General features: G+C 42.5%; 1 protein-coding gene across 10 annotated transcripts in view; it reads right to left on the reverse strand.

Annotated features, from left to right (window-relative positions):
- RYR3 (ryanodine receptor 3) overlaps nt 1–22200 on the reverse strand; it is a 786940-nt gene that overhangs the window by 381411 nt on the left and 383329 nt on the right. For all 10 annotated transcript variants that reach the window (XM_073638993.1, XM_073639000.1, XM_073639001.1 and 7 more), the window contains 6 exons: nt 18803–18950; nt 14556–14761; nt 13725–13899; nt 9954–10162; nt 9341–9501; nt 1452–1485 (listed from right to left, as the gene is read on the reverse strand). In XM_073638993.1, coding sequence (XP_073495094.1) covers nt 1452–1485; nt 9341–9501; nt 9954–10162; nt 13725–13899; nt 14556–14761; nt 18803–18950 — 933 coding nt within the window. The remainder of the gene's footprint in view (nt 1–1451; nt 1486–9340; nt 9502–9953; nt 10163–13724; nt 13900–14555; nt 14762–18802; nt 18951–22200) is intronic.

Consider the following 22200-nt stretch of genomic DNA (forward strand, 5'->3'; position numbering starts at 1 on the left):
TGGTGCGGGCTCTAGCTTTCCGGGGATCTGCCTCTAACAGCCGCGAGTGGAATCGCGATCCATCCGTGGCTATTAACATGTTAAATGCTGCTGTTAATCTCGGACAGCGGCATATAACATGGCCGCGGCAGAAGGACGTCATAAGTCCGTGTCACATGACCGCAGGTCGCCGGTGGGTTGGCATGACAACCCGGGGTCTGCAGGAGACCCCTGCGGTTGTCATTGCTGGGAGGCTATGAGCGCTGCCCAGCAGTCGGCGTTCATAGCCAGTGAGCATTTCTGCTACACACAGGCGATCTGATGATCACAGCTTCTAGTCTCCCATAAAGACTATTGAAGCTAGTGTAAAGTAAAACAAAAATATATAAAAGTTTAAATCACCCCCCTTTTGCCCCATTCAAAATAAAACAATAAAAAAATCAAATATGCACATATTTGGTATTGCCGAGTTCAGAATTGTCCGATCTATCAAGATAAAAAAAAAAATTAATCCAAATCGGTAAACGGCGTAATGAGAAGAAAAATAAAAACGCTAGAATGACTTTTTTTGGTCGCTGTAACATTACAATAGAATGCAATAACGGACGATCAAAACAGTGTATCTATCCCAAAATAGTATCAATAAAAACGTCAGCTCAGCGCGCAAAAAATAAGCCCTCACCCAGCCCCAGATCCCGAAAAATGGAGACGCTATGGGTCTCGGAAAATGGCGACTTTTTTTTAACAAACTTTGGATTTTTTTTCACCACTTAAGTAAAAATGAACCTATACATGTTTGGTATCTACTAACTAGTAATGACCTGGAGAATCATAATGGCAGCATTGGAATTGCACTTTTTTGGCAATTTTACAGCACTTGGATTTTTTTTCCCGTTTTTCAGTACATGATATGATAAAACCAATGGTGTTGTTCAAAAGTAAAACTTGTCTCGCAAAAAATAAGCCCTCAGGTGGTCATATTGACAGAAAAATAAAAAAGTTATGGCTCTGGGAACAAGGGGAGCAAAAAAATGAAAGCGCAAAAAAAAATGGAAAATGGCCCGGGGGTGAAGGGGTTAAGTTATACTGCTAAAAGAATCAAATTAAGTATGATCAACTCATTCTTAACACTTGATGCCAAATTAGGTGGACAGCAAATGGACAAGAATTACCAGGGTCCGGTAAACTAATTAGCTTAGAATCTGTTCTAACGATCATCATGGTTTCAGCTTTTCTAACACATACTAATAAACTCTGATGGACCCCATCAAATATAATAATATTTAAGGGTATTCCGATATCCTTCAAGGAAAGAATAGTGCTGTTGACAAAAGTAGTCTTCTGATGAAAGAGACCAGAATGGCTAATGGTGATGTGAATAAATACTTATGTTTAGGGATTTAAAATGTGCACATTGTTTTAACAAGCATATTAAACCTCTGTAAAATTAATAACCAAAAAACATAACTTACTGATGTCGTGTGAGAACCTTCTTGAAGAGCATTTCTAAAATCAAAGCAGAAAAAAAGTTGAAATTTTATAAAAAAAAAAAATAGGTGAATTTGCATTTAGTGCTAAAAATAAAAAATAAATCAAGACTGACAATTTTCTCACCAGTCTTGATGAGGGGGCATGCAGGAGTTAGACGCTCCTGATTCATGAAGAGATGCATTCCTATTCATGAATCAGACGGGCATGATGAGTGGTGTGCGAATGACTGGAGTAAGATTTCTGACGTAAGGAATGCCACAGCTCATCCTGAAGTAGACGAGCCATGACATTACGCCTCAACAGTGCCCCATCACGACCATGGTCAGCCCATTTTGGCGGAGCTGGGAAAACAGACATGAAAATACCAAAAAGTTGGAAAGTTTCTGCACAACTCCAAGTTGCATTAAAATTTTGCAACTTTTCAAAGAAATTTAAGCCAGAAGTCTGGTGAAATTGCTTTGTTGAATCAGTGCCATTGTGTTCAGTTCTTCTGCAGCCCCACCACAGGGAAAATGAAGCATTACACAAATACCATTGAAGGGCATACCCTGTACATGTAATGCACAGACGTTCTGGATCCATCAAAAATAGGGACTAGAGATGAGCGAACATTTCAATGTTCGGTTTCCGATTGCCAAATTTGCAATATTCGCAGATTAATTCATCAAACATTCACCGAACATATCTGAACCCCATTGCATTCAATGGGAGGCAAAAAAATGTATACACAACACCTTCAAAAGGGCCCAAAAGCTGCCAAAACAGATCAAATTAGGGACAGATACCAGAAAAGTTGCCTCAATTGACCCACAGTACAAATTCTATAATGGCACAGCAGCAATCAGCCATGGGCCATGCATGAGGAATCAGGGTCTAGGCCAGCAATTACAGCTTTTAGTTTAACTTCAAATTTAGATGAGGTGGGTGAGGGATCGGTGTAGGTCTGCTGTGCTGGGAGCCCTGATACCACATGCAACAGCTCAACCTGCTTTTTTGCTCAGCCACACTCAGATTAGATAAAGTGAAGGTTTGCATGCACTCTGTCAGAGTGGAGGTGCTGATGTAACGGGCAGCAGGTGCCCAGTCACTATAGAAGATTAATTCATTGCACACTCGGGTAGTGAAAATGCAAATTTCATTTATTTATAAGCAAATAAATAAAATAACTTTGCATTTTCACCACCCAAGTGTGCGATGAATTAATCTTCTACAGCCACACTCAGATGGCAGAAAAATCAGCTTCATAGATTAGTATTGGTACAAAAATTTAAGGATAGTAACACTGGTAGTTGACTGAAAGTAAGTGGAGGCCTGCCGGACTGGGAGGCCTGCTGCTACAGGCAACACACATGTGTAACGGGTCTGGGAGGCGGAACCTCTGAGCTACTAAACAAGGGGGCGGTCCTTGTAAGGGAGCGGGTGGCGACCAGGGAAGACGGGCAGGCAGTCACAGCAGGTGACCGGGACAGTCTCTGGGTGAACGGGCTGGAGGTCACGGCAAGTGACCGGGGTAGTCTCTGGATGAACGGGCAGGAGGTCGCGGCAAGTGACCGGGGCAGTCTCTGGATGAACGGGCAGGAGGTCACGGCAAGTGACCGGGGCAGTCTCTGGGTAAAGGGTAGGTACGACCTGTGATGGCTGAGCCTCCAGGTAGGCTAGCAGGCAGATGGTAGATGTGTGCTCCCAGGTGAGCAAGCGAGAGTCTCTGGATAAACGGGTGGTCACAGCATGTGACGGCGGAGCCTCCAGGTAGGCCAACAGACAGGCAGCAGATGAGCGCTCCCAGGTGAGCGGGCAGGAGTCTCTGGAATGGCAGGTGGTCACAGCACGTGACGGCGGAGCCTCCAGGTAGGCCAACAGACAGGCAGCAGATGAGCGCTACCAGGTGAGCGGGCAGGAGTCTCTGGAATGGCAGGTGGTCACAGCACGTGATGGCGGAGCCTCCAGGTAGGCTAGCAGGCAGGTAGCAGATGTGCGCTCCCAGGTGAGCGGGCAGGAGTCTCTGGAATGGCAGGTGGTCACAGCACGTGACGGCGGAGCCTCCAGGTAGGCTAGCAGGCAGGTAGCAGATGTGCGCTCCCAGGTGAACGGGCAAGCTGGTCCATAGACAGACTGACAGGAGTAGGAAGGCAGACCGTCGGACCTCAGGCTAGCAAGCAGGTAGGAGGAATGTCAGGCAGGAAACAGACAGCAAACTGGCAGGATTCTGGCAGGTAACTGGCAGGTAACTGGCAACGGGACCTGAGGGCTGAAGCAGAGTAGTGAACAGTGCAACAACATTGCTCGGGCACCTCCATTTTGGAGGAGGTGCCTTATATATGGTGAAGTCCTCCGGCCATTGGCCAGGGACTCCTTAGGACGGCGCGCGTGGCCCCTTTAAGAGGGAGGGAGCACAGTGGCCGGGAAGGAGCGCGCGCTGCCAGCAGAGCGGGAGGAGGACGCCGGGCTCGGAGCAGAGGGGTGAGGGGAACAGCGTCCCTGCCTAGCAGAGGGCAGGGACGCCGGCGCTACAACATGAAGGAGACTCAACCAAGAGTCTCTTCATTTCCAAAAATTAGGGGCCGACACCACCAAAGTGGCATCAATTTCAGTAGCATAGAAATAGTATAATTAGGACCGACACCTCTTCAACTACAGCCAACCCAACAGATGGAGATCCCGTCAGGAATCTCCACATTTCCAAAAATTAGTGGCAGACACCACCAAAGCAGCATCAATTTCAGTAGAGTAGAAATAGTATAAGGGGGACCGACACCTCTTCCACTAGTCAACCCAGCAGCTGGAGATCCTACAGGAGTCTCCACGTTTTCAAAAATTAGTGGCAGACAACACCAAAGTGGCATCAATTTCAGTACAGTAAAAATAGTATAATGGGGACCGACATCTCTTCCACTACAAGCAACCCAGCAGATGGGAGATCCAACCAGGAGTGTTCACATTTCCCTAAATTAGTGGTAGACACCACCAAAGTGGCATCAATTTCACTAGAGTAGAAATAGTATAATGGGGACCGACATCTCTCCCACTACAGCCAACCCATCAGATGGAGACCCAACCAGGAGTGTTAACATCTGCAGCAGCAATAGCAGGCACAGAAGCCACGCTAAAGATATCACAGACTGCAATTACGCAAGATCAATGCAGCACACTAAAAACTAGAACATTGCCTAGTCTGTACAGTCTGCGATTGGGGTGCAAAAGTCCTTGGAGATCAATGACTTGTTCATCTTGATGAAAGTTAGGCGGTCTACACTTTCAGGGGACAGCCGGCTTCGCTTATCCATCAGGACACCACAAGCAGCGCTGAAGACACGTTGTGAGAGAACGCTGGCTGCCGGACATGGTAAAACCTCCAAGGTGTGACAGGCGAGCTCAGGCCACTCATCCATTTTTGAAGACCAAAATGTAAAAGGGTCCAAACCCTCCCTGATGGCATTGATATTGAGCTCTAGATACTCCTGCACCATCCTCTCCAGTAGTTCACCACGTGTCAGACTTGTACTCTGTTGTGCTGGTGCACGAGCTGGTATGAAAAATGTGTGAAAGGACTCACAGAAATTGCTTCTGCCACTTACACTGCTGCTGCTAATGTTTTGGCATTCACGAATTTATGTACCAGAGGTTGAAAATCTAGAGCTGCGATGCACACTGTGTGCCTCACTGCTGTCTTGGGGAAAAGCTCTCTTAAGGTTGTGTAAAAGCGGGTTTCGATACTTCAGCATTCGCGGGTCCCTTTCCAAGGCGGGAAGCATCTGGCAAAATTTACTCTTATAACGTGGATCTAACAGAGTGGCAACCCAGTAGTCGGCACTATTTCGAATCATAGCTATACAGGGATCATGTTGCAGATAGTGCAGCAAGAAAGCACTCATATTTCAGGCTCTTCCATGAGGTCCAAGCCCATACTGTGTTGGTGGCTGTGTAACACTACTGCTTGTTTCCTCTGTCCCCTCCTGCCAACCACGAACAACATAGAGGGGATGATTATCCTCTTCATCTTCTGACTGTTGCTCACCCATCACCTCTTCCTCCTCCATTTGTTTCTCGGCTCTTGCACCTTCACTATCAGTTTTTCTGGTATTACCAGCCCCCCTCGATCGCAGTAATCCACCCTCCCTTGGCGCCCGCCTGTGTGACGACAGTCTGGAACTTTGAGACATTCTTATCCCTCCCGCATTCTACTCTTCCTCTGGGACCACCACCTCCTCCCGCAGGCTACTCAAAGTCTGCTCCAGCATGTAGATGACTGGAATAGTGATGCTGATGACGGCATCGTCAGCGCTAACCATCTTAGTAGCCATTTCGAAGCTGTGCAGAGGTCCTTAATCTGTGCCCACTCCGTAAACGTCATATGACCCACGTCTATACATCATGACATACTGTGTCAGGGAGTGGAATTCAACCGTGTTGGCACATAGCATATCAACATGTTAACTGGCATGGACAAAGACCTCTGTATCGATGCAAGTTGATGACCTGAGGGGCGCGAAAGGCGGAACTGAGCACACAGCTTCCGTGCTTTCTGCAACAGCTCATCCAGGCAAGGATAGTGGCGGAGAAATCGCTGTACCACCAAGTTGAGGACATGAGCCATGCAAGGCATGTGTAGGAGCTTGCCTTGGCGTAGGGCCGCCACCAGGTTCGCACCGTTATCGCACATGACCTTCCCTGGATCCAGGTTCAGCGGAGACAGCCATTGCTCAAACTCGGCCTGAAGAGATGTCCACAACTCTTTAGCTGTGTGACTGCGATCTCCAAAGCATATTAATTTTAACACAGCCTGATTGCAGTGAGCACTGGCTGCGCAGTACGGAGGTGGTGGGGTTTAGCTCTGCACTGTTGGAACGCGTGTCTCATTAAGGCAAAGGCTGAGTGCGCAAGTGGAGGCCCCGGTGGAGGTGGAGGAGGCAGGAGCAGTGGAAGAAGTGTGAAATACAGAGGTTTGTCCTGCAAGCCTTGGGGATTCCAAGACTTGTGGAGCAGCCCCTTCCCCGCTTGCCCCCACAGCCACCAGAGTCACTCAGTGCCCATTCAGCGAGATGTAACGCCCCTGGCCATGCTTACTTGTCCAGGTGTCTGTGGTGAAATGCACTCTGGCAGACATAGATTTAGTAAAGGAACGGGTGATGTTGTCTGCGACATGCTGGTGTAGCGCAGGCACAGCTTCCTTAGAGAAGTAATGGCAACTGGTACTAGGGGACTGTGACGACCATCAGCTTTCGGAAACCGTCTGCATCTACCAGGCGGAAAGGCAGCATTTCCGTGGCCAACAGATTGGAGATGGTGGAGTTCAACCTCTTAGCTTTGTCATGTGTAGTAGGAAACAATCTTTTACGTGACCACAACTGCAGGACCGAGGGCTGGCTGCAGTGCTGAGAGAGGGCAGAGTACAGTTAATCAGACAAACTGCTGGACCGTGACTGAGGTGCAGGCGGAGATGTTACGGTGGATAAAGTTGTGGTGTGCTCATTCTCTGAGATCGGTCAAAAACAGCAGGCACGTCCGCTTCCATTAAAGCTGACGGCTCTCACTCAGCCTTACTGGAGAGGGTAAAGAACCAGAGGTTCTGCGGTCAGAGAACTGCGTGACAATACTTGGCACGGTAACAGAGGAAGAAGCAGCAGGTGCGGTTGATGGTGAGGCTGATGGTTGTTGAGGTCCGCATTTTATCGCAGCGAGATTGCCAGAGTAATGCTTTTTGATTGCGCATGTGAAGGTTCTTGCATGTAATAGTCAAATTATTGCAGTTTTTCCTTCCCTCTACTGAGTTTTTTCGTGCAGAGTTAACAGATAACATGAATTGTCTCATCCTTTGCGGTGTCAAAAAAGGCCCAGGCTAGGCAACCCTTGCCGCCCCTGCGAGCTGCAGACCCGTGACCGCTGCTGGCCACAGCCACAGTTGTAGCCAAGGATGCAGTGCTCGTAGTGGTTGCATCACTCTGTGTCTGCGAGCATAGGGCGTACCTCCTCGTCTTCCTCCTCCTCCAACTCCTCAGATGACCTACTCAGTTGTGTGCCTATGGGTTCACATGAACTGGGATTTACAGCCTCATCATCATCATCTGTGTTATCCCATTCCTCACCCTCCTCCTCTTCCTACCCTGACAGCACAGTACAGTCTGCGTGAGCCTCAGGTATCTGAGTCTCATCACGATCACCTCCCCCCCTGGGGGTTAACGTCTGGTGATGAGGGTCAGGATACTGCTCAGACCCTACTTCGTCCTGCCCCAAATCCAACCTAAAAAAATGTTGGGCATCGATGCAGATGCTTTCCTCCTCTAGACTCTTTGGAGTACACTTCTGATGGCCATGGCATAGAATGTGTGAACAGATCTGCAGACTCATCCATCTGTGGTTCCCTACAGTTAGTTGGGCGGTTGGACAGTTGTGACGCGGGGGGAAGCAAGGGTAATTGGGGTGCCACGTCTGTGGACTGTACTGTGTATGATGTTGAGGAGGAGAGGCCACTTGAAGCAGCGCTTGCCATTAACTGGAGCACATGCTCTTTCTGGCCCTCATCAACAAGGCGTACCGCTGTTCGGCTGCCAAAGAAAGGGAGTGGAGTAGCTCGTCAAGTAACAGAAGTTGTCAGTTGTGTTTGGATAGGACGCGATGGTATTGGTTCACTAGTGCTTTCACTAACATTACCACCTACCCCCCTTGAACACCAAGCCTATTCCCCCTTCCACCATGAAAAATTAGATTCTTTACTCTGCAACAGCTCTGCACACAGCTGAATTTCAGCGCCACTAAATGACAAAGTGAGATATGGCGTGCTGAATCACGTCAGCAACTGAAAAAAATAGTTTTTTTTACTCTGCACACAGCTGAATTTCAGCGCCACTAAATGACAAGGTGAGATATGGCGTGCTGAATCACGTTAGCGACTGAAAAAAATAGATTTTTAAAGGTGTACTCGTGCATGGAGTACAATAGAAGCAGTGCACAACAGAGTTCTATGGCATGTGCCCTGCTGTCTTTGGACCTCACTAATGGCACAAGAAAAAAAGAAATCTGCTGGAAGGTCGATTTCACAGCCCCACAGGACACTAGTAATCTAAACTATCTGACTTAGAAGCAACCGCCTAGCTAACTAGCTACCTCCCGCTTATCATACACCACCAGTATCCTAGCCAAAGTGCTAAAAATACTTTAGCGGCAATGCAATAATTTCCCGCACTTTTACTGACTTTTTACTGAATTTTGCCGATTTTAAGAAAAAATGCTCATGTGTCCGATCATGAATCCGAATGTGCCATATTCATGCGAAATTTGAAATTGGCGATTGTTTTTCGAACATATTCGCTCATCTCTAATAGGGACTCTCAGGGCCCCACTTAGGAACACAAAATACCTAAATAAGATTTGAAGTCGTTTTTCAAAACAACATGAATTCTTATAACAACATCATATAGGTTTACTAATAAAAGCCTCCAGCTTTATATTCTCTTTTCCTCTAGAAATAAATGATGTTTAGTTCACATCTAAAGAGTACATAAGAAGATCATAATTAACTGAGGACATGCTCTAGTCTTGTATATGGTGAAAAATCATCGATATATCCCATTTTTATGGACATTACCTATGCTAAACCCTTTGTTTCCTGCCATGCACACACAACTAGGAAACCAGTTCAGGCCTTGTTCTGTTTATTGAGCTTTATAGCTGTATCCTCAGGGGACCCCTTTAGGATGCTTTTTTGTATTTTTTAATTATGGTGTTAGCAATCCTATAGTTGGCATTAAGAACTGTAAAACACCTGCTATGCCTTGCCAAGAATATGCACAACATATGTTAAGCAGAGGTTTTTTTTTCTTGTAATTGGTGAAGTCATAGTTAATTTTGACGTATGGGCGATAAAACAAAATACCTCTTCTGGAAGTTCTCCTCATTGCTGAAGGCAGAGTGGAACTCCACAGGCATACTCAGCCTGCAGTATATCATATCTTCATTGCTATTCTGGGTGCCAAAGGTTTTGTGTGTAACCTTTAAGCATGGAGGGGCTTCTACAGTTCCATCTTTCCTCGTCACCTAAATGTTACAAAGTAAATGTTAAAACATTTTGTAAGGAAAACAGACAATACTTTATAATATAGAGGGTCCAATGGCAATGCTAATGCATTGGGTTTTAAGCTATATCTCAGATATTTAGGGCACAGCCACAAGCTTGCTCAACTGTTACCAAAACTCCCATTGCCACTCCTCTATTCGCAGCAGTTATGGACCAGATAAGATGAAATAGTGTGACAACTGTCTATTTGTGTCTTGTAAATTTTTTTACAGACTTTTAATCTGGAAATCATAGTTCGCCCTATAACAACTGTTGGAAACACATTTTGTTGACATGCTTGGAAAGTAGAGGCGTAAAAAGCAGATTAAAAAAATGGGTCAACTGAATTTTAGAGCAAAATATTCTGGAAATGAATATTAATTAAAGATTACATATTACATAAATGAGAAGAGTTAAAGCGGGGTGTAGCTACCTCAATGTGAGGATGATCTTTTGGCACGTTGACAAAGGTTGGTAAGCGCTTGCTGAACCACATGGCTACATCTCTGTTCATGTTGACAGCATACGGTTGGAAGCCCTCCTGTAGGCCACACATTGTGTAGTATTTGAATGTGCTGGCATCTTTACCCAAGTTCATGCGACCGATCTGAGACAACCCGAGGGAGCAGACAGGGACAAAACCTGCAGAACACATGTACGGGAAATAAACTCTGGGTAAAATAAGGAGTGGACAGATGGCAAGCTCTCCAGGTAAGATCTATCACAATCTGCTTCCAAGACTTCAAGTTCAGCTTGTTTAAAAATGCAACACGCTGTCTTACGGAAAATGTGATTTCCTATTGGTTGAATATATATCAGAAATTCACAAAATTTTGTGAGGATATTACACAAAGCCAAATAATAAAATACAATGATATCAACATCATGGTAATAATTACTATAGTATATTCTGCTATACAATGTGCCTATCTGTGGGCTATTTGAACCAACTTGCAAAGTAAAAAAAAAATTGAAACAAAAGCTTAAAGTATTTGAGTGCCAAATAAAGCCAATTTATTGTGAGTCATGAATGCCAAGATGTGAGTCATTATGGGAATTTGCTGGTGGCCAAGGATGAATTAGTATTAGAGATATCCATTAAAAAACACAATATTGTCCAACAATGTAGACTTTCATCCCTCTCAGCAGTAATTAATCTATTGGCTTCTGATGAAATGCAGCACTGGAAGGACAAAACTATTGCAAATATATCTAACAATGTGCAAATGTATACTACAAACCTTTACCAGATGACTAATTAATAGCATTTCATTGTCGGATGCAAGGAACGTCAAACCTGGCACAAGTGACCAAGCAAGTACTTTCATGAAGTTTATGAGACCACAAATACTTGAAATGACTTGGACCGTCCATGCATCTTATTATTAACTGTTATATCCTCTTTCTTGTTGCATATTATACACTGCAGCCTTTAGCAGCTCATCCAGGAGCGACATATGCCTTTCATATATTTTACAATTGGGAATCTTAAACTCTGCAGTGTTTCAGACAAAAACATAGCTTATAAATAGCCACCAGGGACGAGCCACATGAGAGACTAGTCAGACAGGCGGGTCAAAGGCGGCTTCTCCTCAAAGGCTGTCAGTAACTGACAGGTCAATACTAATACACGCACCCAGAGTATCAGAGTTAAATCTATATGGCTTAACTCATGCAGCCAATGTCTGCCCTGGGTTTGGGCATCATGTGTCAGCAGTCAGGTTCTCTTTAAGCCCCTAAGAATTGAAACATTTTTTTATTTTTGCTCCTTTGTAGAGCCATAACTTTTTTTATTTCTCCCTCGACATAGCCATAAGAGGGCTCGATTTTTTTTTATGAGCCGACTTGTAATTTTGAATGACATCTTTCATTTAACCATAACATGTAACAGAAAAAGGGAAAAAAATTACAAGTGCGGTGAAACTGCAAAAGACCTGCAATTCTGCAATTGTATAATTAAGTTTTGTTTTTACGGCGTTCATTGTGCAAAGATAACCCTTTAGTAGGATTTTCTATGTCAGTACAATTATGGCAATAGTAAATTTGTCTAGTGTTATTTTTTTATCTAAAAAAAAAAAAAAAAAAAAAAAAGAAAATTTTGTTGTTAGCATCATTTTCCGAGATCCTTAATCTTTTCATTTTTACGTCAAATAATCTGTGTAAAGGCTTATTTTTTGCATGGTGAGCTAATATTTGTATAACATTTTCAGGTAGATACATCTTCATGATATTTTTTTACTAATTACGGGGCATTTAGCAGGGCCATGGCTGCCATGGCATCCCATCATTTCCTCATGAATGCATTGAGGGGGCTGATGGGAGCCGGTGAACAAGTTCACCAATGATCACGGTATTTAAATGCCGCTGACAAAAATTGATAGTGGTATTGAAGTAGCTAAATAGCAACAATCAAAGCTCTCTACAGCTGAGGCTATTACAGGAAGATGTCAGCAGTGTAATACAGTTGGCAACTAACTGGTATTGTGCAGGCTCAGCTCATGTGCCTGTTCCATATAAAGAAACCCAACCTGTAACATGTTATTAAGTTAAACGTCAGGAAAGGGTTAAGGCCAAATTAGGACCAGTCCTTAAGGGGCAACAAAAATACAGTTGGTTTCAGTCACCATATTTTCTCTTTTCCTTTCGATAAAATACATGGCCTTGTTTTTTTGCGGGACAAACTGTAATTTTTATTGATATCCTTTTGTTTCCTTTCGACTTACTGCTTTTTTAATTACACCTTTTAGGGATGTGAAGTAACAAAAAAAAAAAAAAAGATTTTGTCATTTTGATTTTTCTTCTGTATCGGTGTTCACTGTATAGGAAAATTATTATATGTTTTTATTAGTTTGGACTATTACACAAGCAGTGATACCAACTATGTTGATTTTTTACATGTTTTAGATTTTGCTGTTTACCTTTGGGTAAAGAGGATGATTTATAAGTTTATATTTTTTATGTTTTTTTTTGTTAAACCCCTTATGGTTTCTTGATTGCCTATAGAATACCCTGCAACACTACAGCAGGCCTTCATAATAGTGATGCTGTGGAAGACATAGGTCATAGAGGCTTTCTGAAGGCCTCCAAACTATCATGGCAACCTATCGATACCATGAGATTGCGTTGCCCGGGAGCAGGTGGGTTCCAGAGTGACGGCCGCCATTTTGAAGGCTCTTTGTGTTTTTCTTCCTTCTGTACATAGATTAGAAATGGATAGGGTTGGAAAGTAGAGAGAGTAACTGCTGGTTCTGACTACACACGATCCATAAACATAGAAAATCATAGGTCTGCATAGGAGTTGTAGACATAATAGTTGGAAATTTTTAATAATAAATATTTGCAAAGTGGCTTCTCATTTTATTTTGCATTACACCATTAAAAATGGTTACAATGTGAACATGTGGTCTTCTTTAGAAAATCTTTTCCTGAATGCAGTATGTGCATCTAACTAGGCTCCACGCACTTGGACTTTGCAGTAAACATTCAGTATTTCTTTATACCCAAAGGGGTAACAACTAAACAAGTGGACCTACTTTATAACCAGAAATGCTAGCCATCAGGTTCAAGAAGTGGAAAAGTATGATTTGCATAACATTTTCTGCTTTGTAAGTCTTTCCTTCATTCATTTACATCTTTGGTGCCTTGTAGACCATCACCAAGTTTCTTCTCTTTGATTAGCAATATCGCTCTATAATGCATACAGATCACAACTGTCCTCACCTCTAATGCTCCTTTTCTACTGGAGGGGCATCTTGCATTGTTGGGACACTTATGGGTACTGTATACTGTTGTTATGCCAATGTACTTGTTACTCTGCAGATAGTAAGTTATTATGAAGCAAGAATTGGAGATGAGGCTGCCAAACCAAACAGCTTTTACAATCTTGTCATCCTGTGTCGAAAATCATCTACATGGAGTCTTTATATTCTCGTCATGTTTGTGTGGCAATTACTACCCACACTCAAAAAACAAAGATAAGTTAATTGCTACCTCTGACATCGGAGTATAAGAATAATAATTATATAGTGCCAACATGTTCCGTAGTGCTTTACAATTTAGAGGTTCATATACAACAGTCATAAGTAACATAGTTAAAGATAATACAATAATTAACACAAAAATAATGACGACCCTGCTCGTAAGAGCTTACAATCTACAATGTAAGTGCTTACAATATCCAAAAGAGTCTTTTAGTCATACTTACCATTCTCGATTTCAAAGTCGGCAAATGCCAGCTCAGACCCTTGGTTAGTGATGAGAAGTTCTCCATTTAAAGTGAAAATCATTGATTTGTCTTCCAAGTTAATCATGGATCCCACCACATCTCCGGGCTGCCAGTTTCGACCAAAGAATGAGCTTCCCATATTCCAACAGTGGCCCTGTTAATAATATAATATGAGTGGTTTTCCATAATATATTTTTATTTTGTAACTCATAACCCTCCACATATTTTTCTAATACTAATGTATGTTTTATCCTCGAGACACTTGGGCACGGGACAGGTAATATCGCCCTTTGGCTGGAACATAGAATAATTTACACACCTTCATGCAGTGTTGAACTGGGGTGCCAAGGGCCCAATAGTAATCAACTCCAAGGCCCCACTTTTCAGCCAAATGCAAATGTAACCTTATTCTTAATCACAAATTTATATAACAATGAACTGGGTAGATTGGTAAATGAATAGGATGCTGCCTTTGTCTGTACATAGTGATTCAAGTATATTATGCAAAGTGCTGCTCATGTGAGAGGGTGCCACTCCTGCATGGGGGCCCAACGGAGGATTCTCCTCTTCTCCTGTGAGCCAGTCCAAGCCTACCTTCATGCATAAAGTTTCTTTGAGGTAAGAATATGAGTATTGTTTTTCACATTTATTTTTGGTAATTGCTCATTTTTTGGCAATAGATAAACTATCACTGTAAAAGTTAAAATCTCTTGATTTGGGGTATTATGTGATGTAAACCTCAGTATGAACTTAGTAGCTTAAAGGGAATGTCATATGCTGTACAATGTGCTGAACAGTGAGGTCACTTACTCTGCTTCCTTCAAATACAAATGCTCGATCGTCTGCTCCAAGTTCAATATCTGGTCTGCAGCAGGGTCTGGCCCAGCCTACACGCATATCGCCTCCGGTCACCACTTCAAACTCAAAATACCATTTTCCGGACTTCACAGCATAGGTCTGTTCCACCCTGAAGAAGCGAATCTTATCAATGCTGACTCTCTCCATCATTTGGTCAGCTGCAGAGCAGAATATAAATTAAGAAAAATGTAAGCAAATATAATTGTAAATGTGCCAAATTCCATTATTCAGTAAAAATATGTATCTCACAGTTTACTGTGGATTCTAATATTGATAAGGGTTTTTTATTAAGAGCTATGAGTAAGGAAGCACCCTGCTGTCATCAAATTACCATTTGGAAATCACAACGCCATATCCCATGGGTGTTGAATCGTTGGTAACAAGTGTAAAAAAAACACACATGAATTTTTCTGGTTAGGTGTTGAGAAGGAGAGATTCTACAATATTTGTGCCTCCAGAGCACAGCGGTACTTACTGTGCTTATTCTGATACTATCCATAAGTCCACAATCACCACAAAGGTTACTCTTTCACCTTAAGACAACATCCATCCTATACTTTTTTGTATCCAATACTGTCTATAACCCTATGACCATCACTGTAATTATGGTGGTTCTCCTGATGTCGCTGTTATTAGTTCTCTGGAGGGTACTCATAAAAGGTCATGTGGCTGTCACTGTTATTAGGGTCATGTGGCAGGCATTCCATATTATAATTTTTTTGTTCATAGCTGTACATAAGTGCAAAATATTTGGCTGAAATTACTGGATTTTTTCCAGTTGCTGTTTAACTACAATTTACATCAACCTAAAGGATATAAATACCTTTGGAAAATTTGAAAAAAAGACTTAATTGGCACCGCTTCCCAGAGGAACCAAAAGTACAATGGCGACAGTCGCAGAGGAAGATGTAAATAAAGTAAATATAAATGTTCCTCTCTGACTATCTCCATTGTAACTGGAAAGACTCTAGACTACAGCTATTCTTGGTTGTTGTGCACCCAGCACAACATTTAGCAGCTTTTAACTAGCCAGTCAATTTCACAAGGTTCATATTTAGATGACTGACTATGCCTTCTCTGTTCATTTGTAGCATGGACACGGTAGGGGCCTTTTTTAATACTTAGATGCATGAATTTTTGATTACAAAGCATTTTTTAAATAGGGTTTAATATAAAATTGTGTACCATTTTGTACTTATAGCCTCCAGTACATAGCAGGTTGTAGACTGAATTAACATTGAATCAGCCAGCGAACTCGTTCTAAAGGCAGACTTTGTAACCCTTGACTCTCTTCCTCTAAGCTGATGAATAACCATACCAAAGCTGTACCTTCATATGGTCAGAAATCAACTTAGAAGATGATTCAGGCTTCAGAACAATCTCACAAATGAATTCACTTTTAAAAGAAACACTCCCATCAAAGTATTTATCTTATTAATATATTGCAACCATCAAATTATATAGCACTGTGTACTTACAATTGCTCATTTTGCCTTTCTACCCAGCTAATTCTTCTCTTTTCTCTGCTCTATGTAGAAACATCAAGTCGCTTTTCCCTGCAAAAATCATTTCCTTCTTCAACTCCTGAACCAGATGCTGCCTCCTCACCCCTGCCAGGGACTTTTGCAGTGACTAATGAGTCATACAGGCAAAAATGAGCTCCTGTTTCTACAGCTGCTTAGAAGAATTCAGATAGTTTTTAATCATGTGATATCATAAACATAGGCGGATTATAATGAGGGCAATCTGGGCCGCCACCAGGGGCCCGAGGCTCCATGACCAGATTGCCCTCATTATAATGTTTTATGCGCCGTGCCGTCGATGCGGCGCACAAATCCCAGCATACCCAAGCGGGCTGGACCGGGGGAGCCCTTGGCCTCTCCCCCAGCAGCTGTGCACAGATAGCAGACACGGCCCTGTGCACGGTCGTGTCTGCTCAGCAGAAGTGACATCACGCAGTGTGCGCCCGGTCCACACTATTACGTGCTTACCGCCGGAGAGGACCTGGCCTGGAAACAAGCCGGGGGATGGGGACCAGAGACAAGCCGGGGGATGGGGACCAGAGACAAGCCGGGGGATGGGGACCAGAGACAAGCCGGAGGATGGGGACCAGAGACAAGCCGGGGGATGGTGAGTGATTGCTTCCCAATGTACCCCCTGTGTGTCTGTGTGCATGATGATTGTGTTTATCTATGCATGTGTGATATGTCTGTTTATATGTATTTTTCTGCATGTCTTCAAATATGTTTAGGCCTGTATGAGTCTTTGTATATGTCTGTATATGTGTTTGTGTGTGTGCACATTTCTGCGACCCGTATATGTGCAAGTCTGCATGTATATACATGACTACATGTGCGACTGCATGTGCATGATTTTGTGTGCGCGTTCCTGCTGGTGTCTGACTGCGTGTGTGTACTTTAGCTGGTGAGCTACGTGCGGCCTCATGCTGTACCTAGTGAGCTATGTGCGGCCCCATACTGTACCCAGGGAGCTATGTGTGGCCTCATACTGTACCCAGGGAGCTATGTGCGGCCCCATACTGTACCCATAGAGCTATGTGCGGCCTCATGCTGTATCTAGTGAGCTACATGCGGCCTCATACTGTACCCAGGGAGCTACGTGCGGCCTCATACTGTACCCAGGGAGCTATGTGCGGCCTCATACTGTACCGAGGGAGCTACGTGCGGCCTCATACTGTATCCAGGGAGCTACATGCTGCCTCATACTGGATCTAGGGAGCTACATGCTGCCTCATACTGGATCTAGGGAGCTACGTGCGGCCTCATACTGTATATAGATGGATATGTGTGGCCTCACACTGTATCTAGGGATCTATATGGGGGCTCACATTGTATCTAGGAGGCTATGTGGGGGCTCATACTGTATATAGGGAGCTATGTGGGGCTTATACTGTATACAGGGAACTACATGGGGACTCATACTGTAGATAGGGGGATTATGTGGGGGCTCATACTGTATGTAGAGGACTATGAGGGAGCTCATGTTGTATGTAGAGGGCTCATACTGTATATAGTGGGATGTCAGCATACTTAAGTGTGCTCAATATTAAGTCATACAATTAATTATTAATATGTCAATATTAATATTGTGCAGAATTAAATTCAGCCTATTGGTGTGGCCTCCACAACAATCACGGTCTCTCATGTGGCCCCTTGGGAAAATTGATCTCCCACTCCTGCTCTATTTTGTTTAGAGCTATGTTATGCGTAGCGCTGTACACAAGGGAAAAAATTGCGCGACGCGCTATGCGTGCCGCTTTCTGTCTTTTTCATCTACAGATATGCACCAAAGCACCTGTGTGTTGCTCACATGACCTATCACATGATTTATCAAAGGGGATAATGTGACATGTCACGTGGTACATCATATACCGAGGGGGGGGGGGTCCGCGGGCCCTGGCTACTTTTAATCCACCCCTGGTCATAGATTTAATGGAAAAGAGAAGAATTAACTGGGTTGAAGGGCAAAATGAGCAATTGTAAGTACACAGTGCCTTACAATTTGCTGACTGCAATATATTAATAGGATAAAAACTTTCATGGGAGTGCTTCTTTAACTCATTCTTCAGCCAACTACATACTATGATACTTAGAGGCTGTTGAGACCAAACAGTCCATTTTGTTATCACCATTTCTGCTGTCATGATGGAATACATTTTTATGAATCTGTATTCAATTATCTCAGATTTATTTTTGATTTCTATGTCTTGGTTTCCTGATACACAGTTGCTTATGGGGAAATGCATTGAGACATTAGACTTTAGTGTTTTGGAGTGTGTGGCATGCATAGGTTCTTGAGTGGAATCCCCCTTACGCCTCATTCAGACGTCAATAATTTTTCGCGTAGGCAAAAAATGTTAAAAGTGTCATCAATGCTTTGGATCAGAGTTTCATCAGTGTTTAGACAGTTGTTACCATCAGTGTTTTTCATGTAGGGATAAATAAAATTAAAAAGCTTCTCTTATCCCTTTCAATGGTAATCACAGACAGCACACAGACTGTGGACTGTCAGTGATATTCACAGACCCATAGGCCTGTATTAGTACTTTTCATCCATGATGACAACCAAGTGATTTTGTGGATGATTCCTGATGCTTTGGCTTTTATCTCTTCTAAATAATCATCCATATATTTTACTTTTGGTCCTCAGTTAAATGAATTATAATATCATGAACTTACTGATTTCTTGGTCGGGTGGCTCGATGTTATAGCCATATCCAATAAATGTTCTGACAGCTTCACGTAAACTGTCTCTATTTGATTTCTTAGTCCGTTCATCAAGTAAAGCATATGGCACCAAGCGAGGGTTTCGTTTGTTCTTAAGATCCTAAACAAATAAGACATAAGATTTAGAAACATTCAGATTTGTCTAAGTATCTTGCTTAAAGAACATATTTCTATGCTAACTCCCTGGCATAATCTTAACAAAAGCCTGTACTCACTTCTTACATGCAATTGCTCCCTAACAGCTTTATTTTTATTTATTTTACTCACTTATATAGCATCATTAATTACACAGTGATTTACAAACATTATATCCACTGTCCCCATTGGGGCTCACAATCTAGATTCCCTATCAGTATGTCTTTGGAGTGTGGGAGGAAACCGGAGAACCTGGAGGAAACCCACGCGAACACAGGGAGAACATACAAACTCCTTGCAGATGTTGTCCTTGGTGGGATTTGAACCCAGGACCCCAGCACTGCAAGGCTACAGAGCTAACCACTGAGCCACTGTGCTGCTCATGCTCTATGATCAGTTTATTTTGAGTAATAATAATGATCAAGAGTTTGTTTGTTTTTTTGCATTTCTTTTTTATCTTATGGCTGACATAGAACTTTTTTTAGGGCTTTCAGGAAACTGGTGAATATGAATTGGTTGCTTTTGGTAATTCCTTGTTACCTGGGAGAACTCACCAGAATTTATCTAAACTGTAGAGTATAGCTTTACATGATCTTAGAAATAATCCTGATCTGGTGGTCTGCGACTGAGACGGGTGGCAATGTGGTAATCATGGATTTTATATTATACAGGGATCTTAACTTGAATAGCTTAAAGAGGACTTGTCACTAGCTCCAATATAAATTGACTTACATACATTGTTAAAAAAAAACCCTGAGTTTCCCCAATTCTGCTGTTTTTTTTTCAGTTTTCTGGTGCATCACTCCATTGCAAAGACATTCACATTTGTTTCTTTTTGGAGTGCTGGATGTGGAATCTCTGCTTTGCAGGCCAACTGGGCGTTTCTTCAGAGACTTTTCTGGGCTGTGTGCTTTCCTCCACTTTGAGACTGATAGACTGCTAGATCAGAACATCTGATAATGTCAGTTAAGTATCAATTATTAGAAATGACCAAATCGATTCAATGCAAAATCGAATTTTATGAAATTTGAAAGTCCTGGTGAATTCGAACAATTTTCAATTTGAGTCGTGTGAATATAAAAAAATGCCCGTCTCCATTTTACATACTGCAGAAAACTGCATCAGCCAGAAAAAGCTCACATGACCTCAGGTACAGCCATGTGGGTTTCCCTATAATGCCTTGTAACTATCATATCACATGGTATAGCACAGATATTGTGAAGAGACTATAAAAGCCTGTATAAAAGCCAAGGCAGGGAATGCAGAGGCAATTTTAAAGCAACTCGAGATATAGGGAGGGTGTCAAAGCTCACAGCTAAGCAGAAGAAACAGAGAAAGTCCTAACGCATTGGACAAATAATGAAAAAGATAAATATAGTAGTCTGCAAATAATACAAAGATTTAATTGATAGGGGCAGAGAGAGATAGGAGAGGTGCCAGCCAGCAGCACAGACTCCGTATGCACTAGAGAGAAGTAGAAACCAGCACAATGTATTTTACAGAAAAAAAAAACGAAAACAGTGTCATTCAGAGAATCAGAGAAGATGTGCTTGCTTGTCACAAGCGACTGTACTGAGTTTTTGCATTTTTGCGCAATCCTTTTTGTGACGGGTCAATTGTTTTTTTTCATACAAAACAAAATTCCAGATCCAGACATTTAACTGTCTACATCACAAAAGTGTCAAAGGTTTTTTGCATGCCTGTTTTACTAGTCAATTTTTACATTCTTACAAGCCACACCAATACATAGCTTTGCTGCAGATGCTGGCTTTTTAGTCATGTACCTACCTAGCATTTCATTTTATGTCTCTTTTGGGAAGGAGGATTTGTTTTTGCACATCTGTTTTACTAGTTCAAACAGACACCCATACATGCCACAGTTCTACTGTGACCCGCTGCCACACTTTGCTTTACATATGTTTACCTATTTTATTAACAAAAAAATTGCAAAATATTGCATATACAAGTATGTTGATCACATACAGCACGTACCCATGTAAAGCATTAAATCCTATAGAAATGGAACGTTACTTCAAATATCAGTAAAATACATCTTTATTGAACAAGAAAAATACAATTATATCACACAAAAAGATTGGGGGGTACACAATTAAAAAGGCTGGATGAGAGGTATTCTATATGGTAAGCAACCATGTAGCACGGGTCAGGTAACAATCCCTGATGGACAGATATATCCATAAAAAGTGCCACAGTGCAAATAAATTATACCATACATAAATCATTTCATAACCACGTAATTTTATATATACAAAGTGCTAGTGCTAATATCTGTAAACAAACATGTGAGTACAAAGTGCCATTAGTGCATCAGTGCAAAGTGGCAATATGCATTAAATAAGCAGTAAATAGCATATTACAAACCTCTCAAACAGAGTAAATCCCAACGTATGCTTCGCTTCACTGGCTTTCACTAGGGCCACTTGCCTAGTGAAAGCCAGTGAGGCGAAACATACGTTGGGATTTGCTCTGTTTGAGAGGTTTGAGGTAGCTGTGTTGCTGGCTGTGTCAGCCATGAAGGAAGGGGCACTGGAAGCTGAGGTGGTAGAGGCACTCTCTGAGTCAGGTCAAATCTGGAGGTGGGAATTAGGTGGGAAGGGGGGAGGAGCTCAGAACATTGCCCACACTAAGTAACTGTCAATTGAATTAGGGATGACTCATTCATTATGTAATATTCAATATGTCGGATGCACCTCAGTTCTATTAAAAACTAGCGTTCAAAAGCATTATCAGATATAGGTAATATTAGGCTTGCAATCCCTATGTGGTTTCACACAACTTATACAAATATATAGAGGGGATCCAATAGGTTTTGTTTTCAGAGGCAAAGAACAAGATAAGAAACTGCCAAAACGCGTTTTGGATTTTCAATACATATTACACAATAATTGGTATACTAAGGTACTACTACTACTAAGAGAAATTTCCTTTGTTCTTTTAGTTGATGTTACTATTTTAACTTTCACTGTATCATTTGTTACTGTGCTATTTGATTAAAGAGTAACTACATTTTCTTCCAGTTTTTTTTCATATTCAGCAGGCACTTTAATTGATTGCAGATTGGTGGGAGTGTTAGGACCTAAACTCCAAAGCTGGGTCCTGAGACCCCCACCCATCGCTTCATAGACCCTTCAATAGTGTGTAGCTCAGCAGGCAGGAGCTCCTATCTAACTGTGCATGTGGCACCCTGCTGTTCA

This window comes from Phyllobates terribilis, unplaced genomic scaffold, assembly GCF_046119375.1.
Source record: "Phyllobates terribilis strain yellow unplaced genomic scaffold, ASM4611937v1 Scaffold_7__3_contigs__length_470593459, whole genome shotgun sequence".
NCBI lineage: Eukaryota > Metazoa > Chordata > Amphibia > Anura > Dendrobatidae > Phyllobates > Phyllobates terribilis.